The following is a 12,246-nucleotide window of genomic DNA, read 5'->3' as shown; positions in this document are numbered from 1 at the left end:
TTTGGACTTAAATTGTGGTCGTAAATCAAGGATTACCTGCTATGTATTTCGTAGAGAAGCTTCCCGGTGTTTTGCTATTTCATGCCAAAAATCATATAAAATTAAGTTGCATCTTCCACATAAGAATGGGATTATCAAAACTGTAAAGCAACTAGAGAACTTCCGTTTGTTAAAAACATGTTTTACTCAGAGCAGGAGTGGAATAGTAAATGCAACTGCTTTAACAGCTGTTATAGACAGGATATAATTACCTGATTTTATCTGATAGAAGTGGTGACTCATAGTGACCACACATTATAAATGAAGTGTACTTTAATTTGGTTTTTTGTTGTGTTTTGTTCTGTTTTGTAGCATGAGAGGTACATAGCTACACAGTGGAACAACTCTAAAACAAATGAGTCCTACAATCAATACTATGGTGAGGATATGTTTGAGTGTTTTTAGCACAGCTTCAGGGAATTCTCAGAACTCACTCAAACCTTCTGCAGCCACCTGTTATTTGACAGCCCAGAGGAAAATGTGAAGCAAGGGCTACCACCAGTCTTTCTGCTGACAAGTATGTTTCCCCACAGGTTAAATCATCTTCGGCAGAGCATATCAGATCTGATTTACTCTATTAATGTTTTTCTGTTTGTTTTCCAGTTCTGTGCTGATTTTTAATATGATAATCCATATCTGCTGTCAATAATATATTGGACAGAATTCTTTATCAAAGTTCCTAACTTTCCATAAGCATTCCTAAAACTGATCCCAGTAGCTCATCATCTTCCGCGTCACCACAGAAGGTCTCTAGGTCAGGTGTGTCCAATCTTTTGGCTTGCCTGAACTGCACTGAGTGAAGAGGAATTGTTTTGGGCCACATATAAAATATATAATATAGTTAATGTATATAAACAGCAAACTTCATTTTGGGGGGCCTTGTGTGCCCACAGGACTAGCTGTTGAGGGCTGCATGGGGGCCACGGGTTGGGCATGCTTGCTCTAAGCTGTAAAATTCTTCCCAGAACCCTGCTAGTACAATATTTTTGGTGCAGAATCGATAGATTTGTGCTGGCTAAGTAACAATTACAATCGCACAGCATTAATTTTCTTAAAAGCACCAAATTGTTAACTAATGGCGTCACTTCCCAAAATGTTTGGAGGCTCCTTTTTCTCTTCCAGAATGCATAGTTTAAGGAGATTCAAAAAATAATCCACGGTATCTCTCACCTTCTTTCATCAGACAATGGAGTGTCATGCAATTGTTACTACAGGGACTTGCCAATTATTTTTACAGAAAGACAAATGGGGCCTCTCTCAACATGCAGATAAAGATGCTCTAAATGTATTTTATCTTAAAGCTTCTTATAATAAATCATTTCATGTTCATGAAATCAATGTCATTGCTTATTCAGCTGAAGAAAAAATAAACTTTTGTTTTCTGATTGTCACACTCAGTTTTGTTGTGCAATAAAAGAAAACAGCAAGCACCTACTCCTAATCTGCAGAGCGCTGGTTCTTTTTTAAATCATTCTCCAGGTTGACTGGCAGGTCACATTTTTTAATATTTTCTTGCCATTTCTAGAGTTGACTCACAGCCAATGTAGGCCCTGGTTAGCAAGGAACTACTCTGCCTCAGTTGAGACAAAATACAAGGAATGTCATAGAATTCAGCTGAAAGCCCAGATTCCAGTGCATCAGAACATCTCCAGTACCCCTAGTATATTTCTGCAGGTGACAATTCATGCTTTCTTCTGCATTATTTATATGTCATCTATGTGCAGAACATTTTACAAAGAGCATGTTATGACAGCACTCTATTCCCACAAGCTACAGCAGCACAACGAAGGAATGGGAGATGGAGGTATGCTTACAAGAATGGATAAAAACTAAGTATATTTTGACTTATTTACAATAAGATAAAGGAACTATCTTTTCATCTCTTATACCACTGCTAACTGTAGTAAAAGACTCTAAGAAACTCTAAGAAACAGTTTAGTGAACTTGCTCCATTTTCTGGGAATCAATCATTCTTAACAATACCTAATCATTTCATTTCATTTCGTTCATTTCTAGGTATATTTTACTTTCTTCATCTTAAAAGCACTGAGCTACATGATCTGATTATCTAAACGCTATAGTAAACCTGTATAAAGCATTCAAATCAGCCACTTTACAAAGCAGGTTGAGGTTAAGTAAACCAGCCTGTCTTGAAACATTAAAGTAGCCACTGCACTCAATGAAGCTTTCCCCAGTTGTTTCTGGATGCATGTGTGTACATGGCTGTTTCCCCAAGGTTCATTAGTGAGAATGGTTTATTTAGATGAACTTCACCACTGGCTGTATTAATCATCTCTAAAGGTAAAGGTAAAGGCTCCCCCGCACATGCATGCTAGTCATTTCCGACTCTAGGGGCCGGTGCTCATCTCCGTTTCAAAGCCGAAGAAAGCCAGCGCTTGTCCAAGGACGTCTCCGTGGTTATGTGGCTGGCATGACTAGATGCCAAAGGCGCACGGAACGCTGTTACCTTCCCACCGTAGTGGTCCCTATTTTTCTACTTGCATTTTTACATGCTTTTGAACTGCTAGGATGGCAGAAGCTGGGATGAGTAACAGGCGCTCACTCTGTTATGCGGCACTTGGGATTCGACCCGCCAAACTGCTGACCTTCTGATCGACAATCTCAGTGTCCTAACCCACTGAGCCACCGGGTCCCTTCTGATCATCTCTACATATATTGAAATCTGGTTAATAAAGTACAAATGAAAGTCAGAATACTTATTAAGAAAAAGAAACCTTCCGGAATAATAGTATTAAGGAAAAATCTATAAAATTTATAACAGCATAAAATCACAGAATTTGTACCTTATTTGCATGCTGCAATTTATTAGCAAATTGACTGATTTCTCTGAAAAGCAGGGATATTGTAGAGCGCCTCAATATGCTACATTGCCCAAACAGAACAAGGGTATGGGATATGGAATCTTGAATCTGAAACTGAATAAAAATATCAATAAGTTTCATCTCATTTTAAAAAAATATTTTAATTAAATTAAAATGTGCAGATATATTTAGAACATTTTTAGGGCATCCAAAGGACTAGTAGAGACTAAACAAGCAAGTCAAACACATTTTATTGAAATGTAGCATTCATCAATATAAAACTATTTTGTATACGTCACAATCATTAAAAATATGACTCGATATAGACAGATGTTTATTTGATCATAAACAGCATCCTAAATTACTGCCTTTCAGGCCAATGAACCAATTTTAGAACATTCTCTGGCAAAAACACCCATTAGATATGCTGGATTTGATTAATGACCACCTGGTTTGCTTTATGACTATTATAAAAATGGTTGTAAAATTCTATCTGGGCACACAGTGACCCGTTAAACAACCATAATAACTTTTGACCAAAGTTCCAGACTCAACTGTGATTACTGTAGTTGGGGACTACCTGTGAGCACCTGCAAAACCCAGGACCAATGCACACAGAAGTGCAATCTTTTTCTCTCCCCACCCAAGATAAAAAAACAAATCAAACTGATACTTTCAAATTTTGTTGTGTCTACGTATAAGTGCTCCTAACAAAATAAGCCCAAAGGATATTGTGAGAGTCGCAAGCTCAGTACGTTCTGAGTAATCACAGACCACTTATACGTATAATGAGGAGAACTGAAATTTTCTTCACTGAAGTAGAATTACCAAATTATAGGATATTCATTTTCAGGGGTCATCATAACCCTTTCACAGCTCAGTCCAACAAATTGCTGAACAATCAAGCCACAAGGATTGCAGAGCTATACAAATAAGAAAATTCCTGCCTTTTTCCTAGCACAGGATTGTATGGCATTTCTGTTCATTTCTGGAATTCCCAAAACAATGTTATATAAAACTGGAGGCATAAGCCTACACAAATTTGAGGTAATGAATTGCCAATATCTGATGGTTTGTCAACCTCAGAATATTTTTCCTTGTTTAATTTCAGTTTATATATGAACAGTTACTATTATACTATATATTATATGGTATATTATTATACTGAAATGAACCTTTATTGTCAAAGTACAACTATGTATACATTGAGATTAGCTGAGCCTCCCTTTGTGCTCCCACCCCCAACACACAGTGACAACAAACCCTCCATCTTACTATACCATGTGAACCAACTACACCACACACCGGCCTCCCAAGTCAATTCTGCATAAAATTCACAAAAGTTCACAAAAGTTATTTCTCATTCAAAAGCCTAACAGCCCACGGATAGAAGCTGTTTTTCAGCCTGTTGGTGCGGCTGGCTATACTCCTGTATCTTCTACCCGATGGTAGGAGAGTAAAGAGATACCGTCCAGGGTGTGAGTCAACCCTGAGAATTTTCCTCACTCTTCCAAGGCAGCGAGCCCTGGCGATGTCATCCAGTGGTGTCAGGGAACAGCCCACAATGTCTTGTGCTGTGCTCACCACCCTATGTAATACTTTCCTATCCGCGGCTGTCAGACCAGCATAACAAACTACAATACCATACGAGAGGACGCTCTCTATAGTAGACTGGTAAAAGAGGGTCATTAGCCGTTGTTCTACCCTGTTCTTCCGCAAGACTATTACTATTACTAATTTAAATGATGTGAATTACCAATATTTGTAGTAGTAACAGATTCTCAATACATGTTATTTGTACCATATATGCTTATTGATTTAAGAAAGTACCAATTTTTAAAGCCATCTTCATATTCTCTGCTAAACCTCTGTTGATGACAACAACCTTGTGCTTTACTCTTAAGAAATATACTATGACTATGCATTAATTTTGAATAAATAGCAAAAATGGAACACAGTGTGAGAGTCCTGTTGCTTTGTTCATCTCCAAGTTGATTTTCAGAATTTCAAAATCTCACTCATCTTGCTATCATTCATTTATTTTTAATGGCTATATATTAAAATATTATGAGGGATTCTAAGCTTCCATTGTTTAAACTGGCCAGGTTTTAAATTTTTCTATGCATATAGAGAGAAGATATATAAAATTGATAAACTCAGAATAGAAATCTCAATAATTCAAATGCCTCATTTCATCGAATATATTGACAGAATGGAAACTTTGATCAAATTTAATCTGCTTTTTAATTCAGCAGTATAATTACTGTGCACTTCCATTTTTATTATTGTCTAAAGCTGTTATGGTTTAGTACCTCCAAACCATTTCCCCCAAATTAGTTTCATTTTAAAACCACATAAGTAGCACAGCTATCTAAATCAATGGTATTGTTCTAGATTTCTTCCTGTGCAGCAACTGACCTATATAATTAGATTATTCTTAAGTTGCTGAGAATCAGGCTGTGTACTAATATTTTTATCTGTATTATTCATATCTGCTTATTTCAGTGGGATTTACTCCCACCTATAAATAGAATTATGAGCATCATTTAGACATAACAACTGCAACAGCATTCAGACACTTGTTGGGTTGGGGTGCCCTGCTTCCGGTGAGGTTTTCTCTCCCTGTTCCATCCACCAGTATAGTTAAAACCAGAGAGTGTAGAAAGAGACAGTAACATTAGTATTTGTTTCCTATTCCATTTTTTCCTTTAAATGTTTTGCCTTAATGAGTCTAGATTATCTGAAACTCTGCCATTTATGCATCTTAATAATTTATTAATGCTGTGAATTTTGAGTTGGACTATTAATCCTATATATCTTTGTGGACTAAACAAAGAAAGAGTTATATACAAAAAAAAAATTCTCTTGGAAATCCTTCCCTGGGCTTATTTACCTATAAACAACAGCAGAACATTAAAGAAAAGTCTCATCCCAAAGCATATTAGATACAGAAGCAATTTAACATTCCAGCATAGCTGAGCACTTACTCGGGGATATGGAGGAAGAATAAAGCAATGCAGTGTTAGAAATGGTTAGATCTTTGATTGTACAGGTAACCAATTTACGACTATAATTATCTCTGGAATCTTCTTTTGTCGAGTGAAATGGTCATTAAGCAAGGGATCATATGATTGCTTTGTTCAATGAATGCATTTACCCCCTTGTGATCATTATCTGATAGCATGGATTGTTAGGCAGAATGCAGGGATGCCTCAGGGTGGTGAAGACAGCAATAGCTATAGGGCCCACTGGTATGCGGAAAGCAGCTGTGAGCTGGGAGGCCCTGTGTGGCTATTACACAGGGTCTGCCATTGTGCAGAACACTGCTGAGGGTGCCCAGGCCTTTTTCTGTGCCAACAGACCTGGGAGGCTGCTCCCCACCGTACTGTACGCGGGAGGCCTGCATAAATTGCACCAGTACGCATAAAAGTCTCAACTTACTTTGCATTTTTCTGCAACTGCTGGCAGGTATACTCAGCTGTTGTGTCCTGCATTCTTTCTAAGGAGACCTACATGCCCAGCTGATGTGCGGTGCATCCTTCCTTATGCCTTTCTGCAATGGACACCATTCTCACGATTGGAAAGCTCGTATTCCAAACTGTGTGATTCGGAGAATGAACCTTCCAAATGATTGACAGAATGGCACCAGCTTTTGTCATCATTCGGAAGGTTAGAAAGTTTATATGGGTGGCTGTAGAGCAAGCTAGATCAGTTAAATATACCTTTCCCTCCATTTGTATTAACAAATAAGTAGGTTACTCATTGAAAACTCTTATTTGTTGATTCAGGAGACTTTGTAAATTTAATAAGGCTTACTCCTGATTAAGCTTGTAACCATGTAAATAATACAGCAGCAGTTACTTTTTTTCCTTTTCTGAACAATACAAAATCATACACGGAAAACGTTTATCCTTTTTTTCGCCAGGGATAGGTAATATACTGCTAATCCAAAATATCCATAAACAAGAGTGGACCAAAAACTTCACAAATGGTATTTAGACTTTTACAAACGATAATGTTTAATAAAATGCCACTTACCAGAAGCTAAACACTCTAATGATAAATCATGGCTAAATTTTTACCAATAAATCCTTTCAGTGATGCTTATAATTAATAAATGGAAAAGATCAAAGAAATGAAGAAGGGACAGATTAGTTGGGGGTACAAAATATAAAAGTTAATACCCAAATAATGAAATGAGGCATGAAGAGGATTTGAGTGATTAATTCAATAAATCCCGAGACCATGATATATTGCCTTTTTTATATCAGTAAGCTAACTAGCAAAGGACTACTTACAACAGCATACATTCTTTCATCTGGATTAATGTTCACTCACTTATCTGGACTGATTATGTTACTATATTTACATTAAATCCCTTGGGCATTTAAAAAATATATGCTTACAAGCATTACTGTTTCCAGGACAGAGGTTTTCTATTATATGAAATATGTATCTAAATAATATCCTGAGTAAATTTTTTTATGTTGAATTTGTTCTATTTTTAAAAACAACTTTAGGTCTTTCCATATAATCACACTGTGTTGGATCAAGATATCTGACTGTTTGAGGCAACAGATAAAGTGGCATTACAATCTCAATGTCACATTTCTGATAGCTGAAATTTCAACACTGATGAAGGCAAACTTTCTTTCAGTTGAGGGCAACAAATTGATAACTTAAGCACATGGAACATTATCAAAAGTTATCTGACCCTCCCAATATTGATGGGAAAATATTCCTTGTCCTAGGCAACAAGAAAGAACCAACGTTAGAGGACAGACTGACTGTTCACAATCATGAATTATAATCTGTCAAGTGCTTGCAAATGAATTTGGTTGGCCACACTGTATAAGATAAATCATGGTTTAATTTTCTAATTTCCAGACACACAGTATTTCCTTTTAGTGGACACATGATCTACAAAATGGATAGGATTCCAACTTGAATAAGAGAGCCACAGACACAGAGACTGTAAAAAAATGTTTAGTTTTATATTACTTTCCTTCTTGTTTGATAATAATAATAATAATAATAATAATAATAATAATAATAATAATAATAATAATAATAATAATAATAATAAAAAATTGGAAGGGACCTTGGAGGTCATCTAGTCCAACCCCCTGCTCAGGCAGGAAACCCTATACCATTTCAGGCAAATGGCTGTCCAGTCTCTTCTTAAAAATCTCCAGTTTCATGATTTTCAGGAGAGTAAAACAGAATGGTTGTGCAAATGCTGACAACAGAGTCCAGGGTAGATTCTATTTGCATGCCACTGCAACCTGTTTAAAACCTCACATCTGGCATATGCAATTTGGCTTTCATACAAACAACACAGCATGTAGCAACTGCACCTGGACATCAGCACAAATTGAAATCCAGAGAAAATGTTACAAGGATTGCAAGAAATCCTTTTAGAGTGGGGCAGTTTACTTCTCAGATGTTTTTGTTTTACAGCTAAGACAAACAATGCCGCCAGGTGCATTTAAATCATAGAAATACCTTCCTAGCATTCCTTTTTGTAACTACAACATGTATGGAAACAAATATTTTAGATTTATGTACGCCAGAAATGCTACCCCTTTGAGATACCAAATTGTTTTCCAAGTTTGTCTGAAATCAACAAAAGATGATAGAGTATGATTCTACTGGCTATAACAAGGAACTCTCCCTGGTTTAACCAAGCAACCCGGAAGGCACTCAGTGATACAACCTGTAGATTCCAAAATGTCTCTGGTACTAGAGCGAGGAGAAAATCTCTGATCTCTCCTAATTTGGAACTCGAAGGAAAGACAAAACTAGCTTAGCATTGTAGACACATAATTTTTTTATGGTAAATTAGATGAAACTCAAAATGAGGGCTTAACTCAAGAACTATAATAAATCTTGGAGATATATTTAGCATCTTGCCATATGTAAGGCTACTTTTTCTTCTGATTTAGCCAATCAAAATTTATGGTACAAATGAGTTTTAAGATGGAATAGATATTCTGTTCTATCAAGGTATGTCATGAGGAGCTGATATTTGCTATTTAAAAAAACAAGTATTACAAACATTGCTCCAAAAAGTGGTGCTCCTAACATTTAAAAACAGAATTATCTCCTGGAACAACCTCTCTTTACTTTTTCAATAACATGAGGTCGAGAAATAAGTCAGCATCTAAAGGTCACTAGACCTTGGCCAACAAAGGGTCTGAACCATGATTTCAACATATATATTTTTCTTACATTATATATAATCTAAAAAGGGGTTAATCACATATTCATATTTCTGTGCTGTTGGCTTACAATTTCTATGATTCCAGATATTGGTCATATAGATAGGGTGGTGATAACTGAAGTAGAACTTCCACCCACTTCTCCTAAAAATATGATAAAGTTATTCTTTGTTTCTGCAACACAAAGATGTAAAAGACTGTATAATGTTAATTAGAATGAATATGATTAATAATTATATGGAGAGAAACTGCCTGTTAACACAAGTAAGATGAATTTGATTAAATTAACATATTTTCCAGATTAAATCAGCAATGCCTAAAAGCACAACTAGAAATATTCCCCTGGCTTGCATTTTTATACAGAGTCAACAGTCAAAGACTGCTCCTTGTTAACTATGTTGAGCATTAGGTTTTCTTTGCAGAAATATTGTTCTCAAGGTTGTCACTCTTCAGTACAAGGAGCAATGTTCTTTAAATAGATACTGAAACAAGATCTTCAAAATTAATAAAGTTAAATCATATTTAACTTGTAATGTTCTATAAATCACTGAAATTGAATCAAAGAAGAATAACTTTAACTACTTTCCAATTTCATGAAATACAGGAAGAAAGAATCACCATGCCCTTTTTAAAAAACTGGGAAGAAAACGAACTGTATCTTTTAAAGGTTAAGCACTAGACTAGATCATGACAGATGAAAAATATAGTGAAAAAACATGGAGCATTTCAAAGTTTACTGGTGTAAATAAGTTATTTTTATTTACTATATTTATTTAGTGAATGTACTCCTAAATAAATAATCCTAAACCTATTGTACATTTAAATTCCAAGAATCATGACCTTAATCAAACAAGATTTCTCTGGTTTCTTTTCTCTAGCTCACATGAAGTAAGAAAGAATAAAAGGTTAATGCAACTTTCGGCAACCTCAGTGCCCCCCATCAAATTCTGATGTTTTACTGCTTTTATCCCCAGCCAACAGATTAAAGGAAATCTAGTCTGTGGTAGTAGCTGCAAAGAAGTTAAAGAACTTTATTGGCTTTCAAAAATACTCAAGAGGTATGTTTACTATGACTTTCCATATACAATTCAGCCATATTTTGTTTTTCAATCTTGCAAGTTATTGTTAGCATATGATTCCAAGGGAATATGTAACACCTGGGGCTTTCAATTTCAGAGCTTTACCAAAGAGGCAAATTCCTTCATACTCAGGTTAGTATTAAACAATTTGCTTTACTAACCACTACAACATATGCATGTCATTTATAAACATAATGCATAAACTGATTGCAAACCAGATTATAAAGATATATACTTGAAGTATAAACAACCTCTTAGTTGAACCAGTTCTATTATATTCAAATTTCATTGGGAAACTATTGATCTGCAACTTCAGACTGAAAGACCGAAGATCCAATGGCACTATTAGAATCATCCAACTTATTGGTGATTATCGTTATTTTCATAAACTGAAACATATATGGGTGTCTCTAGCAACATATTTACAAGAAAAAAAAGACCTTAACACATACTCATCAATATTTTCATTTACTGTAGTTTTGTATAATATTTCATAGGTCTCAGCCTGGTGCTCGGGATATAAATGACTCTAAACATCAATGGCAATCAGGTGCTTTCCTTGGCATTAAATATCCAACTCACCAGGCATAAACATACACTCACACCCAGAGGAGTATGGAAAGATGGGAAAGCTTTAGGAAGCCTTTTTACTCTAGGCCCCAAAATGGCTTCTATAAGCTTTCTTAGGGGGAAAAAAAGGATGGAGTGGTTACAATCCTATTTGTTTGGAACTGTACTCACTGGCCCAGAAAAGGGGCAAAAGTAAACAGACCTAGGAGTGTTCTAAAGCAGGAAGAACTAAGATGATGATGATGATGATGATGATGATGATTATAGGCACCCTGGGTACAATCCTAAAACAACTGGAGCACCACTTGAACACCACTGACATTGACAAATTCACCACCGGTCAATTGCAAAAGGTGGTAAGGACTCCATAGGTAGACAAAAATGCCAAACCCAGTCTGAACATCTGGCTGACTGTGCAATGAACAACAATAACAATAATAATTTTATAGTTGCATATCAAAATCAAATAGCTGTCTGGACCATTGGTCCTTTGTACCTGGTTATATTCTCTGGGGCCGCTTGCTCCTGGGGAGGAAAGCTATGGCAAATCTAGACAGCATACTAAAAAGCAGAGACATCACCCTGCCAACAAAACTGCGTATAGTCAAGGTCATGGTTTTCCCAGTTGCAATGTATGGCTGTGAAAGTTGGACCATAAGAAAGGCTGAGCGCCAAAGAATTGAGGCCTTTGAACTATGGTGCTGGAGAAGACTCCTGCGCGTCCCTTGGACTGCAAGGCAATCAAACCGGTCAGTACTAGAGGAGATCAACCCTGACTGCTCTTTAGAAGGCCAGATCCTGAAGTTGAAACTCAAATACTTTGGCTACCTAATGAGAAGGGAGGACTCACTGGAGAAGAACCTAATGCTAGGAAAGATTGAGGGCAATAAAAGAATGGGATGACAGAGAATGAGGTGGCTGCATGGAGTCACTGAAGCAGTAGGCGTGAGCTTAAATGGACTCCAGAAGATGGAAGAGGACAAGACTGGAGGAACGTTGTCCATGGGGTCACGATGGGTCGGACACGACTTCGCAACTAACAACAAATATTCTCTGTGGCAGTCATTTTATGAATAAATCTCTTCAGAAGTCATTTTGCAAGTTTACCCATAATATTTGAAACATTTGATAACAAATATTGTTGCAACCCAACTGCTTAAAAATAATTATTTTAAATACACATAGGAAGCAGATTCCAAGCTATATAAAATCTAACTTCTTCAAAAAATAAACTCTAAGAAGGTATATAAAATATAATTTTAAATTATATTCCTAGGATAAATTGCATATTCCTGGCCATATTTTTTTAATCCCATTTATATCCCGCCCTTCTCTGAAGACTCAGGGCGGCTTACAATCTAAGCACAAATCAATGTGCTTAGCAATAGCCTTCATTCTATGTATATGCCTGCTTATTAGGGCTTTCAGGCCCCCCACCCCAAGCAGCATTATTACAAAGTCAGCTTATTGCCCCCAACAATCTGGGTCCTCATTTTACCTACCTCGGAAGGATGG

At 36.4% G+C, this 12,246-nt stretch overlaps 1 protein-coding gene across 1 annotated transcript in view; it reads right to left on the bottom strand.

Annotated features, from left to right (window-relative positions):
* MEI4 (meiotic double-stranded break formation protein 4) overlaps positions 1 to 12,246 on the bottom strand; it is a gene marked incomplete at both ends in the record, with an annotated part of 97,791 nt that overhangs the window by 23,683 nt on the left and 61,862 nt on the right. Inside the window, one exon of the mRNA XM_083373020.1 lies at positions 2,844 to 2,975. Within this exon, the coding sequence (XP_083229146.1) occupies positions 2,844 to 2,975 (132 nt within the window). The remainder of the gene's footprint in view (positions 1 to 2,843; positions 2,976 to 12,246) is intronic.

This window comes from Vipera ursinii (genome assembly GCF_947247035.1).
Source record: "Vipera ursinii genome assembly, chromosome: 1".
Classification (NCBI taxonomy): Eukaryota; Metazoa; Chordata; class Lepidosauria; order Squamata; family Viperidae; genus Vipera; species Vipera ursinii.
This window is presented reverse-complemented; position numbering and strand designations above follow the sequence as displayed.